Source organism: Arachis hypogaea, chromosome 9 (assembly GCF_003086295.3).
Source record: "Arachis hypogaea cultivar Tifrunner chromosome 9, arahy.Tifrunner.gnm2.J5K5, whole genome shotgun sequence".
Classification (NCBI taxonomy): Eukaryota; Viridiplantae; Streptophyta; class Magnoliopsida; order Fabales; family Fabaceae; genus Arachis; species Arachis hypogaea.
The window spans coordinates 11,185,843-11,203,388 of NC_092044.1; the positions used below are offsets into that span (position 1 = coordinate 11,185,843).

Consider the following 17,546-nt stretch of genomic DNA (forward strand, 5'->3'; position numbering starts at 1 on the left):
CCTTTTGTATTATTCTGCACCACTTCCTTCGGGTTATCCCTTAATGGGTATACCAAATAAGTACTACCCTTATATGACAAATTATGGTGCACACCAATATTTAATGATAATCTTTCCTCTTTAGGGTCAATACCTTTATTACAAACCACTTTCACAATACCAAATGTTCTTTCAACACAGGATATGGGGGCAAGTAGGTTATCTATGGGAGGGGCACGTCCTTCTATTTTCTAGACACGTTGAGATAGATTCCTATCGGAACGTCATCTCCTAACATAGTCGAATATTTGGCTATGTTCAAACAGCAAATCAAGGATAGCCACCATGATTTTGTAAATATGCTTACCCGACAAATGGCTATGGTGCTGAACCCATGCTAGAAAATAACAATGATAGAATATAGCAGGTTGCTCGATGAGTCGATGATATTGCAAGAGCAATTAATCAACCTTTGATTCAACCTCTAGGAGGGATTCATGCTAATAATCCTCCTTTAATACTAAATAGGGAAAAGACTCGAATAGGATATTAAATGAAGTTAGAGCAGATAATGCTGCTCAAGATTATGGTCAAAACATAACTCAAGCTGTCGAGCAAATTTTGAACAGAGCGGGATTGAATATAGGAGTGACAAATCAACCATATTTTATACCCCTTTCCAGATTATGTCTTGTAAGATGAACTCCCAAGAAGAGTCAAAACGCCTAAATCTTTTACAAAATTTGTTGGAAAAAGTGGAGAGTCAACTGTAGAGCACATTGCTCGATATACAGTCAAAATTGGTGAACTGGTTAATAATGAATATTTGAAAATGAGATACTTTTTTTCTTCACTTACAAAAAATTCCTTCACCTGATTTTTAAACTTGCAACCTAATTCGATCCATAGCTGGGCTCAATTAGAAATGAGCTTTCATGATCAATTCTTTAGGGGAGAAATGAAGGTGGCCTTGTTTGATTTATTCACCATAAAGAGAAAAAAGAGTGAGTCGATCGATGACTATCTTATCCGATTCAAGAATATGAGAAATAAGTGTTTCACTCCCATTCTGGAACCTGAAGTTGTCAAAATGGCCATCGATGGGCTCGATTTTAATATTCGAAAGAAGTTAGTGAATCAACAATTCCTCGATTTTAATAGTCGATTGGAGTTTGCTGACAAACCTGAGATGAAGGTCGACTCTGATCCTTTCCAGGTCACGTCGAATTTTGCTAAAATAGAAGAAATGACCTTCTCCATCAACATGGTTTTCGTCGAACCTGTAAGAAAAGATGATCAGTTCGAGCTAGATATGTTCGAAGTAGAGAGGTCTATTTACCCTAAAGTAGAGGAGGATTTGTTGAATTTTTTGCTAAGACAAAGAGAGGAGGAAGAAAATATGGCTATATGCCCTCGATGCAGTGCTCTATTCCACACCTCAGCTGCGAAGACTTTTGACTCATACAAAAAGAGTAGAGAGCGTGTTTATCAAGAGGAATTAAGGCAAGCTCGACTAAAGCAAGGAGCTAAAACTTGAGATTCTGCAGATGCTCCTGTTAAACAACAAATATGCACTGTGGTGATAGTCGATCAGAAACCACAGGGGGTGTCGAGTCAGGCTAGAGTTCCTCTATCAAATGTGTCAAACAATAAATGGGTACAGAACAATGCTCCAAAATACTCTAGGAGTTATAATTTTAATGTTCCTAGAGGAGGTTTTGGGAATTGGGCTGGAGGTCAGAAAAGAGGTGCCTCTCGACGAGGGGCAAGTAAAAGAGGCAACGGTTGAGGAAGGTCTCGACGCAATTTTTAGGAAAGAGATCCCTTCAATCCAAGAGTTGTGGCTCAAGCCCAAAATGTTTATGTTGATTCACAATAGCCATATCCAGAGTTGAGCAAAGAAAGTAAGTCACTTCAGAAACAAGAACAGGAAGGAGAGAAGGCATCCTTGAGTAAAGACCAAGTGAAGGATGAGTCGAAAGAGACGTCATTGACCAAGTCAATTCCTAAAGGAAAAGAAGAAAAAGAAGCATTGATAGAAATTTACTTCGGATTTAAAGATGACTTAGATGTCATGTTTGGTTAAACTGGTTTTGGTTATGTATCTACAGTGTCGGTACTCCCTTTTGACTTTCAGGGTGACACTGAAAGTCCTTGGAGTTGTCTTGAAAGAGATTGCAATGATACATCCTAGGAGACGAAGGTAGATTTGTCGAAAATGGGTTTGTTTAAGAAGGATTATTTGAAAAGCCTGATGAGATAACCAAAAGTCTCCTCCAACCTTTGCATATTAAGACTAAGGTCAAAGGATTGGTGATCAATCACATCTTGGTCGACGGTGGAGTAGTGATTAACTTGCCGCTTGAGAGCATGCTCCCACTATTCCAGAAAATAGTCAAAGATTTGATTAAGATAAACTTGACTGTTATTGGATTCAATGGTAAGTCGATAACAACCTTGGAAATGATCCCACTCAGGGTTAAAGTGGGAAGTGTCGAACGACCCACAGTATTTATAGTGGTGCCTACCAAAGCAACTTTCAATATGCTTTTAGGAAAATATTGGATCCATGGTGTAGGGGCAATTCTCTCGACTCCACATCAAAAGTTGGTGCTCTGGAACGAGGATGGAAAGATCGAAAAAATTGAAGCTGACGATAGTCCCTGCTATATTGAGCAAATGAATGTTAGTTTTAAAGAATATCCTACCAGTGTCCGACCACTGGATATTGATGTGAGAACCTTTGACCCCACCCTTATTAAAGATTGCTATATAGGGGCCCATGGTATGAAGTTGGTCCCTAAAGCCAAGACAAGCTTGGTCTCAGAATCCACTTAGATGGATATATTGAGTCATTGGGCTCGACTCTCAGTCTTCATGGCTCAGAGGAAGGAGTGCGCGGGAGAACATGCACTGGATTGTATATATGATCTCGGCCTCTTAGGGTTTGAGAAGTCCAATTTAGTTTTTGAAGATTTGCACAATAAAAAAGTTGAAGTACAAGATTCTCTCGACGAGGTTGAGATTGGTGGAAAGGGTCGAATGACTTACATCAGTTGATGCTTAGATCCTAATAAGTCAATGCTTAGATCCTGAGTTCAAAGAAGAATTGATAGAGGTCTTGACGAGATACCAAGATTGTTTTGCTTGGCAATATAAGGAGATGCCTGGTCTAGATAGAGTTTTAGTCAAACATAAGCTTCCTCTTATGGAGAATGCTCGACCAATTAAGCAAGCTCTTAGATATTTTGCTCCTGAAATTATGGTTGATCGGTTAAGATCAAGGAAGAGATCGAACGCTTACTAAAAGTTGGGTTCATCCGAACAGCCAGGTATATCGAATGGATTGCTAATATTGTTCCTATTATTAAGAAAAATGGGAAGTTAAAAGTATGCATTGATTTCAGAAATTTGAACAAGGCTATGCCAAAGGATGAGTATCACATGCCAATTGCAGAGATGTTGATCGATTCTGCAACAGAAAGCGAACTTCTGAGCTTCATGGATGGATACTCAGGATATAACCAAATATTCATATTCCAGGAAGATGTGTCGAAAACCGTCTTCCGATGCCTTAGAGCCATTGGCACTTTTGAATGGTTGTTCATGCCATTTTGGGTTAAAAAATGCTAGGGCCACCTACCAGAGAGCGATGCATTCAATTTTCCATGATTTTATTGGTAAGTTTATGAAAATTTACATTGATGATGTGGTAGTAAAATCGAAGTTGAAACAAGCTCATTTGTATGGCTTTTAAGCGAACGAGGCATCATCGACTCAAAATAAATCTATTAAAATGTGCTTTTGGTGTATTTGCAAAAAAATATTTGGGATTCATCGTGCAGAAAAAATAAGTAGCCATTGACATCAATAGATGCTAGGCTATTTTCGACTCATCCCCTCTTAGGAGTAAAAAAGAACTCTAATCTTTCTTAGGTAAAGTAAATTTTCTTTGATACTTCATTTCAAATTTATCTAGAAGAACAAAAATATTTACCCCTTTATTGAAGTTGAAGCAACAAGAAGAATTTAAATGGGAGAAAGAGCATTAGGAAGCTTTCGACCAGATAAAGAAGTATTTGACTTCACCACCAATCTTGGCACCTATCAAACAAGGTTGACCATTAAAATGATAATGCTGCATCGGATACAACTCTAAAAAACATACTGGCCCACGAAGACGAAATAGAAACGATAAAGTAGTTTACTATCTGAGTCTAATGTTGACTGATGTAGAAAATAGATATAGTGCAGTCAAAAACTTTGTTTAGCCCTTTATTTCTTTTGTACTAAAATTAAAAGTTATTTAATTGAAAAGAATATTTATATTATGTCGAAATTTGATGTTATCAAATACATGCTTTCTTATCCAATACTAAAAGGAAGAATTGGCAAGTGGATGTTAGGATTAATTGAATATTCTTTATTTTACATTTCTACCAAGACTGTCAAAGGGCAAGTAATTGCTGACTTCTAGCAGACCACCCTTGCGTTGATATTGATGAACGACCCATACTTGGATATTTAGAGCTTAAACCTTGAAGGTTATTTTTCGATGGGTCGAAACATCAAAACAAAGTAGGAGTAGGTATCTTGATAATCACCCCTGATGACATTTCGACCAGGTTCATGTTTCAACTAGAGCCATGTCTATCAAACAATGAAGTAGAATACGAGGCTTTAATAATTGGCCTAGAACTATTAATTAAAAAATGAGCTTGAACTGAAATCTTGGGAGACTCACAATTAGTAATTCACCACTTGGCTAATAACTATTGAGTTATTAGTCAAAATTTAGCCAAGTATTTTGTGATAGCCATTCGACTCTTAATTGAGTTTGACTCAATTTCAATAAAGCAAATATTTAGAGAGTCAAATCAGGAAGCTAACGAGTTAGATCAAATGATTTCTGGCTATAAAATATCTCCCAAATTGATATAAGAGTTCAGTGAAATTGAAACTAACTTAACTTCTTTAGAGGTAAGAAGGTTTGTTCTACAAACGCTCTCATTATTGGAGATATAAGATCATCGACTTCCTTAAGAACTCCAATAAAAAACAAATCCAAAAATTAAATATTTAGCATTAAGCTTTGTATTAGTCGGGGGAGATCTTTTCAAGAAAGTGTCGATGGTATAAATTTCGACTTATGAAGTAATTCGATTAGAATTCATCAAAATTTGAGAAAGATCGACAGATCAGGTCTCAGGCTATCGAGAAACAACACTTTTGACTACAATAAGAATAATAGTCAAGGTCGAGAGTTTAATAAGAAAAAATGGGTCGAAACTAGATACACCACGTGGTTAAATTTGAACACGATATAAGAACGTAAGGTTTTGGAGACCAAGGCAAGATAGAACGTAGGGAGGCTATTATGAAGATTTTTCAGAGTCAAGGCAAGGTCGTGGCTTCAGAAAAAGGAGGAATTGAGTCGTGGGCAAGATTCTTCAAGAACAAGTTTATCCTTAGAATTTATAAATAGAAGTTTTAGAAGAAAAAGGGAGGACTTCAATAAAAAACACTTTATCATCACACAAACTCTGCAAGAATTTCTAATCTTAGTGACACAATGAAAGACCATGAAGTGCATGTGAGTGTTAGAAGCTCATTTTATTTTATTGTTCTTCATTTTTCTTTCTTTAATTCCTTTGTTTTAAACGTTTCATTGTTATTTTGTTGTTCTATTGATTTCCATTTCACTTTTACACTTTCATGTATTTAAATTTCTCTTTCATTTATTTTGCGTATTTCCATTTCATTTGTTGAAATTTGTCATTAATAGTTCGACACAGTTTGTTTTCGACACGAATACTAAGTAATTTTCGGGTCGAGCTCACTCTATTTAGAGGAGTCGTATCTATTCTCCGAACTGAGATATTGATACAAGTTCGATTCAACACTCTGTCGAAATTGCTAAAAATCGAGTGAAACAATTCTAAATATGTGGTCCTTCAAAAGTTTCTATACTGTGCACCAAAATTTCTGTGTTGTACATATTTGTTAGTTAAGTCTCAATATTTTGGACATATAGTCTTTAAAAAAATTCTGTGTTGTGCACCAAATTTTTCATATTGTGCGTGTTTTGTTAGTTGAATTCAATATCTGGACATAATCCTTAAAAAATTTCTGTGTTGTGTAGTAAAATTTTTGTGCTCAGAAATTGTGCTGAATATATATAAGAGAAGAAGAAAAAGATTAAAAAAACGCCGATGATAACATAGTAGAATGAGGAGGAAAAAGAAAGAAAAAAAATCTAACAAGAGAAAAACATTGAAAAAGAAAAACAAAAGAAGACTACGACAAAGAAACTCAAATATATATGCATAACTTGATTGGATTTGGTTTAAAATTTATTTGGCCGCTTAATTTTATTGTAATTTAAATTATACGCCAAAGAAACGAAATAATTGGAAATTCATTTGAACTTATAGTCTTATTTCCTGTCCAATATAGGAAAGAAATATGTGAACACGGTATAAGCAACAAAAAGTGGAAAAAGTAACCTAGTTTTAGATTTTGATGCATACTTGATATGCCCATAATGCACGGCATGGATGGACTATCCAGGCTGCGTTTCCCACAACTAAGTGTGTATTTGGATTACAGTTTACAAACGAAAATTTGTATTAAATTAATTTTATAAAATTAATTTTGATAAAAAGTAAGTTTGAGTTAATGTGATTTATATTTGGCAATCTTTATATTAAAATTGATTATAATAAAACAAATGTTGTTTAAATTATACTACTCAAAATCACTTTTAGATAAAAAATTACTAAAAGAGACCTCAATTGAAATAATTTTTTATATATATACAAAATCAGAACACTAAAAAAAATAATATAAAAAATATTTATCATATAAATAAAATAAATACAATAAAAAATATGAAATAGAGTACCGTAAATTTTATAATATCAAACAAAAAAAATATTCTATAATTTTTCTAGTACTGATAGTACTCTTTAATTTAGTATTATTTTAGACTATAAATTTTCATTATTTATGACTTTATTGTTACTTATAATTAATTTTTTATTTATTTTATCCTTTTTTATATGATCATAACTTATATTATACAAAATTTTGATAATAAACATAGTATATAATAATTACAATTCGTATGAATAAAATCAAATAAAAAAATAAAAAATTTCATACACAACATAAATATAATGCAGTAAAGGATAGAAAAAAAAGAATTCATATAAAAAAATAATAAAAATATCCTAAAAAAGTCAACAACATTTGTTATATGAATAAAAGAAATACAATAAAATAAATAAATAATTATATGAACAAAGCCAAACAAAAATAAAAAAAATTATAAAAAATATACATATAAAAAATAGTATAGTAAATGATAAAAAACTTATAAAAATATAACATGAGAAATCAGAATCCTACACAAATAATATAAAAATATTTATCATATAAATAAAAAATATAAGTAAAGAATACAATAAAAAACATAAAAATTCAAATATAAAAATGAGTATTAAAAATAATAAAAAAATTAAAATATTTAATTTGCTAATGATTAAAATAAATCTGAATTATTTTAATGAAAAAAAAATTGTAATGAAGAACTATGAAAAAATAAGAAGAACTACAAAAAATTATTGTAAAAGTAATAGTTACTGGTATCCTTTTTATAGAAGAAAATGAAGGGTAGGGTTGGTAAAAAAGAAATAAATTTTTTACCTAATTTTCCAAAGACAATAAGCAACCATGAAACGCAGAAGCTACAAATTTTAACTTCTCCTAAACGTGCGTTTAGAAGCAGAATCAATTCTGCGTTAAGGAAGATAAAAATGGCCAAACATAAAAGTGAAGTTTTCAAGAAGCTCAAACGTGCTTCTCTCCTCTCCAACGTGTTTGCCAAACACACCCTAAACGTCCCAAAAACGCGTTCTCGTACTCACTTTTGCATTAGAACATTAATGAGGGCAAGCTTCTAGTTGCAACTTTGAGATAACCAGAAGATTAATTAAGAAAGGTGTTAATAATTCGACAATTTGATCAAATGCATAAATTTTCCACAATCACCCAGGATACTCGGCATCCATGATGTTGTCAATCGACTCCATTCATACAAGTGAGTTAATAATTCGACGGGCCAAAAAGAAATGAGTGTTAGTAGCTGATACGGAACCCATATTTTCTTTTTATAAGATATCCTTCGACATAATTAAATCCAATACTTGAAGAGAAAGTCAATGGTATTTGGTAGTTGCTTTCTGATTGCAAAAGCAACAAATGAATTCAACTACGGATTGCAATAATAATGCAACAAACTAGATAGGGAATCCCACATATTTCAGAAATTAACAGCAGTCCAAGAAAGCTGTCGTTACCTACAAGTACACACACTACGTGAAATAGGTCAATGAAGCTACTGAATTCCCATTAAAAAATTCTGGTTTTTCTGATTCCATATAGATAAGTGAATTTTAAATTTTTATCCAATTATAAACTCAAAGTCAAAGGTACTAAGAAGCTCCTGCTTAAGTTTCAATTTTTTTAATCCATCTTTAGTTGAAGTCGTTGAAAATTACACAAGAATCGTTCACAATGAAACTTCCTTCTATATTTCATGCAGACCACCCTAGCTATTATTTTCTATCTATAACAGCATTACAACATTTTGCTCTATCTAAAGCCTAAATACTCTAAATCATATCACATATACTCTCAGCCAAGTTTTCCAACAAAACAATGCCTCTTGTTTCCACCCCATATCCAATCTGGTCCATGTACCTCTTCCATGCTTCCTTTCTCTTTTATGTATACTTAGTGTGGCTACAGCTTACAACAGCCGCCACCGCCGCCTTGGGAAATGATACTGATTTCATGGCATTGCTTAAGTTCAAAGAATCAATATCTGATGACCCACACGGAGTTTTGACATCATGGAACACCTCTACCCACTTTTGTAACTGGCATGGAGTCGCATGCAGCACCAAACATCAAAGGGTTGTAATGTTGAATCTTAAAAGATCTGATTTGCGTGGGATTATATCGCCTTATATTGGCAATCTCTCCTTTTTGAGAAACCTTTACCTCCAAAACAATAGCTTCTATGGAGAAATTCCAACGGAGTTGGGTCGTTTGTTCAGACTACAACAACTCTCACTCTCAAACAACATACTAACAGGGGAGTTTCCTATCAAATTGACAAATTGCTCTGATCTAAGGCACGTAAATGTGTCAAGCAACAATCTCCATGGCAAAATACCAATAGAGATTGGATCACTAAGGAAGCTTGAAAAGCTGAATCTTTTCACAAATAATTTCTCCGGACAAATCCCACCTACCATGTGGAATATTTCTTCTCTTGATGTTCTCTCTCTGGCCTATAATAACTTGGAGGGCAATTTACCAGAAGAAATGGGACAACTTAGAAACTTGTCAGTTTTTGCAGTACCTGGAAACAAATTGTCCGGTACACTTCCTGCTTCACTTTACAATATGTCATCTCTCTTTTTCATCACAGCTGCAGAAAACCAATTTCACGGCTCCCTTCCAGCCAACATGTTCTCCACCCTCACCAATCTGCAGGTGTTTGGCATTGGAGCAAATCAAATGTCAGGTCCTATCCCAACTTCCATCACAAATGCATCTTTACTTCAAGTATTTGATATTGGTGTTAACAGTTTTGTTGGACAAGTTCCAAGTCTAGGAATGTTGAAACACCTTCACTGGCTAAACTTAAATTATAATAATCTAGGCAATGGTTCAGATAATGACTTGGATTTTACTACATCTTTGGTAAATTGTACCAAATTGGAAAATTTGATTTTGTCAACCAACAAATTTGGGGGTCCTTTGCCCAACTCCATAGGTAATTTGTCAAGCCAACTCATTCGACTATATCTTGGTGATAACCAGATATATGGAACTATTCCTGAATCTATAGGAAATTACATAAATTTAATTGCCTTGGTTCTAGAATACAATCAATTTACTGGGACTGTTCCAAATACTTTTGGGAAGCTTCATAAGCTCCAACTGTTAGGTTTGGGGATAAACCAACTATCAGGACAGATACCTAGCTCCTTGGGTAATCTTACTCAATTGCTTCAAATAAGCATTTCAAACAACAAGTTGGAAGGAAAAATTCCACCCATAGTTGGAAATTGGCAAAAGTTACAATACCTGGAACTTTCAGGGAACAATCTTAGTGGTGCTATACCTTTGGAGGTATTCAGCCTTTTCACCTTGTCAACATTGTTGAACTTATCTCATAACTCATTTTCTGGCACTCTATCCGTCGAGGTAGGAACCCTTAATAACCTTGGCACTTTGGATCTATCTAAAAATGATCTGTTTGGAGAGATTCCCACAACCATAGGAGAGTGTATAAATTTGGAATACCTAAACTTACAGGGGAATTCCTTCTATGGGACAATACCTCCATCAATTGCTTCATTAAAGAGCCTCATCCAATTGGATCTATCACAAAACAAATTGTCTGGATCGATTCCAACAGCATTGCAGAGCCTTTCTCTACTAACATACTTAAATTTGTCTTTCAATAAATTGGATGGCAAGGTACCAACAGAAGGAGTTTTCAAGAATACAAGTGCAATATCAATAGCAGGCAACAAGAAGCTTTGTGGGGGCATCTCAAAGCTCCACTTGCCACCATGCCCCAATACTAACCAACAAAAAAAGCAGCATAACTTGAAGCTAGTGAGAATCATAATTTGTGTGGTCATTTGTCTTCTACTGTTGTCAATTCTTACTATATGTTGGAGTAGGAGGCAAAAGCAACTATCATCTTTGATATCAAAAACAACAGACCAGAGCTCGATAGTGTCGTACCAAAGCTTATATGCTGCTACAGAAAGGTTTTCTACCAACAATTTGATTGGTTCTGGGAGTTTTGGTTCTGTGTACACAGGATTCCTAAAATCAGAAGACAGGGTCGTTGCCATAAAGGTGATCAACCTTCAAATGAGAGGAGCTCATAAGAGTTTCGTCACTGAATGCAATGCACTAAGAGTTATTAGACATCGAAACCTTGTGAAGATTCTTACATGCTGCTCAAGCATAGATTATCGCGGGGAAGAATTCAAAGCACTAGTTTTTGAGTACATGTCTAATGGAAGCTTAGAAAAGTGGCTGCATCCACAAGGTGAAACTGCAGATCGAACACATACTTTGGACCTTGCTCACAGATTAAATATTCTTATAGATATAGCTTCAGCGTTACATTATCTTCACTATGAGTGTGAACAACCTATTGTTCATTGTGATATAAAGCCAAGCAATGTGCTTCTTGATGATGACATGGTAGCTCATGTGACTGATTTTGGATTAGCAAGGATTCTCTCAACAATAAATGGCTCCTCTCATAACCAATCCAGCACAAGTGGATTCAAAGGAACCATTGGATATGCTCCTCCAGGTATGATCATTACCTGAAAACTTTAAATTCTAACATCTCCTTTTCTAAAAAAAAACAGGAGTTTTAGACCATTCTTTTCTAGAATGGAATTTTATGCTTGTTGTATTATTGTTGGTATGTTATATCGCTAATCATTGACCATAATCAACGTGTTCAGAGTATGGAATAGGTTCTGAGGTGTCAACACAAGGTGATGTATATTCTTTCGGGATTCTAGTATTGGAAATGCTAACTGGCAGAAGACCCACGGAAGAATTTTTTGAAGACGGTGACAATCTTCATAACTATGTGGAAAGGGCATATCCAGAGAAGCTTTTGGAGATTGTGGACTCAACCTTTCCACTGAAACAATTAGAGAAACCATTAGCAGAAAAAGAAGGCAACATAGTGTCGTGTGTATTTTCTCTAATCAAAATTGGACTAGCTTGCTCAGTTGAATCTCCAAGAGAAAGAATAAATATGAGGGATGTCATTAGGGAGCTAAATGTAACCAGAAAAGCATTTCTTTGTGGTTTAGTAAATGTGGAGTATTGTTGACCACATAAATAATAAATTAAGAATGCATGTTACTTCCAGATTATGGGTCCAACAAGCTATAAAGCTTTTAAATCAGCTTGAAATTTCCATGTAATTGGAAAGTAGTAGTGTTAGGACACCCAACTAGTTCCACTTAGAAGAGTTAATTTCCATAACTAAAAAGGAGTGGATTAGAGAAGAGAGTGGAGAGTTCTCAAATATCCTTTCCATATTTTAATTATTCAATAGACAATAGTTTTATGATTTCTGATGAAGATTGTATACAGCTTATCTTGTTTGTTACCTTTTCATTTTCTTCTCCTACTTAGAGAATATGCTTGTTCTTCTATGTTTGTTTTCTTGAAATAACCTATAACATGAGCTTCTTGTCGGAAGTTCTATATAGTATACACTTATTCTACGATAGAATTACCAGTTCCTATCAAGTACATAATGGAATATCTCTATTTTTACTTCAAGAGTGACGATTGCCAACTGAGATGCAAATCTCAAGTTTAATATTCAAAATTTAATCTCAAGAACAAGATAGGCCTAATCCAGGCATCTAAGAGTCTTGCATATCGGTATCTAGTGCAAAAAGTGAGCTTATGCGAGAGTGAGAGGAAAAAATCCGAGCAGTTAGATATTGCATAAATGGAAAGGTATCTAAGTGATCATCTGACATTTTAAAAAACTTAAAGCCTAACCATTCATGTATGGATATATGCTCAGATTTGCTCCTCTCACTCTCACATCTAGATGCAATAGGAAGCATCAAAGAGTTAGTGTTGAACCTCAAACAAAATCACTTGCAAGGGATTGTATCACTCCATTGGCCTCCAAAACAACAGGTTCAATGAAGAAATCTGACATGTGTTCACACTATAGTAGATAACAGATAGTCTTTGCATATCTCTCTTCTCAAATGATCTTGAGTTATGGAAATGGCTAAAATAAGACAGTCAAAGAAATGTTTGTTTTAGTTTTTTTCTAACAAAAAGCTTTCGGTAGAAGCTATTCATCTCACATCTACTCAACAAAACTTCTTAGATGAGTAACTTCTATGAATGATTGTAAACATTTGGAACCTCTGTTTACTAATTATGGTCAGAAGACAGTAACAAGCATATTGATATAATTAAAAAATGTATTATAAATATAAATAAAACCTGACGCATTTCCGAGTGCTTTAGATTACATGTGGTTTGGAACATTAGGTAACAATCTCCACCTCAATGTTGAACTTTCGTTGTAAATAATTTGATATCGTAGATCCTTCAATATTTGGATGTCCTTAGATACTTGTTATATAGGCTTTCCATAGTTCAATATAGTCAATGCTGCAACTACACTTGGACTGTAGTTAGAATTAGCTCTCATCAAATCTTGTTGAGAAAGGTTGCCTTGTATTCTTTCTGAAGGCAATAGAAGCTTAACAAACTTTTCAGCTGCCACTATTTGTTCTTCTCGAAAATTGTTATCGTGTATTAAATTCCTGTAGTATAGAGCCAAGACCTCATCAAATGTCCCAGAGAAATATTGTTTTGCAACTGAATAGTAAAGTGCAATGCTTTCATTTTTACATGCATTTTAGCATACACTAAGCTTTTGAGACACACATGAAATATTTTGCGTGTAATTCTTACATGAGCAACAAGGCTAGGTTCCCTGGTGTGCAGGACCGGAAGAGCGCTTCAGGAATAATAGCTGAATCCAAGAGAATATTGGGAAGTGAAATGTATTGTATCTTAGCTTTGTACTTAATATACCATTCAGTCAAAATATTGGCACGATATGCAACAACACAAGGTAGACGTGCAAGCTGCAGCTCCACAGCAACAGTCCCAGATGTGCATAATGCAACTCTACTTGCCTGCAATGCAGTTAATTGAAGTTAACTAGGAACAAGTCAAGAATGCAGCCTTATAGGCAAAAAGTGTAAGGTATATGGGGTCAACAAATGAATATTAAAGCTTTGTTAAAATCAATTTATCTATATTCACATAGTTAGTTGATTGTAGCTTTAAACCATTTCCAAGTTCAGAAAATTATCCTATTATGGTCCTGTCTAATATAAAGTAATATTGTAATAATAAGATGAACATGAGAAAGTACTCAGAAGGAATAGATTGAAAACATTATTCAGGAAACATTTTGAGCATAACTACCAGTAATTTGTATTGGCAGGAACAAAACTGAAAATTTCCTATGCTGTCACCAATTATGGTGCCAAGGCAACTTCAGATTTATGTATTTCTATACTGCACACAAATTTGATAAAGCTGGCTCTGTCAGAATCTGCAATGAGCTAAAAGAAACACTGGAATTGTTTCTTCTTTCCCATTTTTGATAGAAAAATAAATATAATAAAAGATGAGTTCATGAAACCAAATTCCAACGACTTCGACATATTTGTAAAAGATGAGTGTACAAGGGGACCTTACACTAAAGGCATCATATCTCAGCTGAGTCATTCCGCCAGGAATTAAAACAGAAGGAAGAGGCCATCTATGAACAGCCTCAGCAATAAAATTTTCCACATACTTGTTAGGCGCAACATGAATGACTGTCATCATCTGAGGAAAAGTCTCTTTCAGGAGTTCCAATGTGTTTGCAAAGATGGGAAGCATCCGGGTGACTTCTTGTACCCTGCTTCCAGGAAGCAAGCTAACAACAGTGGCTCCTTAGAAGTTAAAGATCAACGAGATTTTACATCAAAATATGATTTCAAAAGCTGAACAAAAAAACTATATATGACTGTAAAAAATAACCTTTAGCCCAATTCTATCAAATATAACGTATTTATTTCTATCTTTTTTTTTTTTCATGTTTTCATTTTTTAAATGATAAAACCCAATTTTTATATCCTTTTCTTTCACACCTACTATTTATTTCTGCAAAGAAAGCAAAAACAAATACTTATCTGAGAAAAAGACTTATTAGAGTAAAATTGGTGAAAGATCAAACAATATCCTTACATGTGCCTGCACCACAAACACTAAGCAATTGAGAAAAGCATATTGAGCATGTGGATCTTCATCTGATTATCCATACCTGAGGGTATCACATGTTTATTTCGGAAATCTTCAGCATTGCCTTCAGCCCTCCAATCAGGGACTAAGTAATTGCTTCTCTGTGAAAATATCCAGCAATTACTACAAACTTAACTTTACCAAACGACTTAGCACAGTGAGAAAATCCAATACAAGTTTTGCCACATATAAAAGACGAATAAATATATATTTTGATCGATTGAACAATGAAAAGATAAATTATAACACAGTTTTAATTTAAATTTAATGATAAGCAGAAATAAGCTTTATTAAAACTACAAAATAATTGAGTCTTACCAAATTCAATTCTAGAACATCTTCTAGGACTGGATGGCCAACAAAGGTTGCAGACACTCCATTCAATTTACATATTTTATCTTCATTCGGAAGTATGCACAATAGATGATCTACAATTTCTGCTAGCCCTCTGAGTCTTGCTTCGCCTCCTTTCCATGCCCAGAATGATGGTGCTACATAGTGAAAGTGTACTGGCCAGTGTGGTTTTTGCTGATTATATCTAGCTGCAAAGCCATTCCCCCACTTGCATACAGCTTAACTGTCAACAATATAAATGTAGCAGTTTTCCCAGCAAGGCAGGGGAATTAGTACCTCTTAGCTGCTTCAAGAACCGGAAAGAAAAGCCTTTAGAGTCTACGGTTAATACAACATGAGGCTCAAATGAAGCAGCTGCTTCTACAGTTTCCTTCAATCTCACCTGAAAATTTTAAATAAGCAATCGAAATTTATGTTCTGAATATCTCATTTCACTAACACATACATGACATCTACATAACAAAATCCAACAAACAAACCTAGGACTCAATTTCAATGTTCATCTTTAGGAGGTTGATCTAAAAAAAATTCTAAAGAATAAGAACATTCCTTAACAGTTAGTGCTAACATAATTACATGTCCTACTTATTTTAAATAAAAATCTAAAAAATTATACTTCATATCAATAAGGGTGAGCCTTAGTACAACAGAATGCTTTGCTTCCTTGTGACCTAATATTGGCTTATTAGAATAAGGCTGCTTACATCTGTCCTTCCCATACCCCAGTAGATGGAAGGCTAGTGCGCTTATGTTTCAAAATTCAAATTAATAAAGTCATAGCAAAACTTCAGCTACTATAAAAAGGTAGGGTATATTACCCTCTTAACTAGAAATGTTGACTATTGCAAAGAAAGCAAGGAAGATAATATTCACACACTCACTCGGATTCTATACAAATGCGGCAGTAGTTCCCAAATTCCCATGACCGAGATATCCTCAATGGGAAAAAGAGATTGCATTCCTTCACTTGACATCTTAGCCCTGAAATAGATAAACATCAAAATGATAGATAGTAACATAAAAGTTAACAGAACTCCAAAATGAGTTCTTCCAAGTTCCAAAGAGAAAAGAGAGTGATCAAAGTTACAAATGGAGAAAACGAATCCTTTCATTGATTACAGAATCACAGTCAGCTTATATACAAGTCCCTAGAATGTAATCATGTAACTAACTATGCAAGCTAAGCAACAGCTAGAAAAGGAAATTTAACTAATTCTAACTAACTCTAGGTTCTTCATCAATATGACTTCAATCATCAATTCTCGATTTGCATAGATCACAATCAATCATTATGAGATGAACATTTTCAATTTCTCTTTGCTTCTTTTCTTATTGATGATTTAAGAGCGAAGAAAACGGTGTTACCCTCCAACACCAGCAAAGCGAAGAGGGAAAGGGGAGAGAAGCTTGAGGGAAGCCATGACACGAGAAGCAATGGAGTCTCCAGAGACTTCGCCTGCAACAACGAAGACCCTCAGTTCCCCATCTCTTTCAGCCATCTCCAACGGCGCTTTAGTTCTTGGAACTGACGAAAACCACAGCGCACTCGAACTGCTTGGACTCCATTTCCTTCTGCACAAGGTTTTGCCAACAGTGGCGCCCAACATCGTCGTCCGAGGGACCACCGTACGCGCCACTCACCGTCGCCGGTCACTGGAACCTGCTACCTGCGGCCGTTATATGAGGCTGTTATTTCTATATATATATATATATATATATATATACTAGCAAGATCCCCGCGCAATGCGCGGGCAAGATAAATAAAGACTATAATAACGTGAATGTAAAACATATTTGAGATATTATTTGGTGTTAAAAATAAAGGAATATTGATATTGTTTGAAAAATATATGAAAATTTTTAAGCAAACAAAAAAATTGTTATTAACAAAAAGAAAATGACAAATTAATTTCTAACTTTTTAGTTCGCTGACATTTAAGTTTTGAAGATTTAAAAATATATTTAAATTTTTAACCTCTTTAAAATTTGAACACATTCATCTTTGGGTCTAATTTATCTCATTTTAAAAATTCTTTCACGTGTGTATTCATATCAATCAGGTCAGTATAACGGGAGTCACGTTTAATTTTTTCGTAAGTAAACATGAGAGATCGATATGTCCAAATTTTAAAAATGTTAGGAATTTAAATGCATTTTTAAATTCTCACAGAATTAAATATCCATGGATCAAAAGATCAAGGACTTATTTATCTTTTTCTAAAAAAAAAAGCTACGAAATATTATGTTAT

General features: G+C 34.4%; 2 protein-coding genes across 4 annotated transcripts; one reads left to right on the forward strand and one right to left on the reverse strand.

Annotated features, from left to right (window-relative positions):
• The first annotated feature begins 8,572 nt into the window (after positions 1–8,572).
• LOC112710370 (uncharacterized) lies at positions 8,573–12,188 on the forward strand. The gene is made up of 2 exons (XM_025762551.3): positions 8,573–11,395; positions 11,553–12,188. The coding sequence occupies exons 1-2, from the start codon at positions 8,701–8,703 to the stop codon at positions 11,930–11,932; spliced, it is 3,075 nt and encodes a 1,024-aa protein (XP_025618336.1). The 5' UTR covers positions 8,573–8,700; the 3' UTR covers positions 11,933–12,188.
• Positions 12,189–12,979: 791 nt separating this feature from the next.
• On the reverse strand, positions 12,980–17,087 carry LOC112710371 (probable lipid-A-disaccharide synthase, mitochondrial). 3 transcript variants are annotated; one of them, XR_011865370.1, is made up of 8 exons: positions 16,663–17,087; positions 16,179–16,278; positions 15,574–15,679; positions 15,262–15,485; positions 14,966–15,044; positions 14,456–14,594; positions 13,558–13,784; positions 12,980–13,406 (listed from the first exon to the last, which is right to left on the reverse strand). XR_011865370.1 is itself a non-coding variant. In XM_025762552.3 (8 exons), exons 1-8 carry the CDS (start codon positions 16,902–16,904, stop codon positions 13,217–13,219), a joined length of 1,407 nt encoding a protein of 468 aa, XP_025618337.1. In that variant the 5' UTR covers positions 16,905–17,087; the 3' UTR covers positions 12,980–13,216. The 3 variants fall into 3 exon arrangements, 1 of the variants encoding a protein (XP_025618337.1); XR_011865369.1 differs by having other exon boundaries at positions 14,351–14,594; XM_025762552.3 differs by having other exon boundaries at positions 14,356–14,594.
• Between the last annotated feature and the right edge of the window lie 459 nt (positions 17,088–17,546).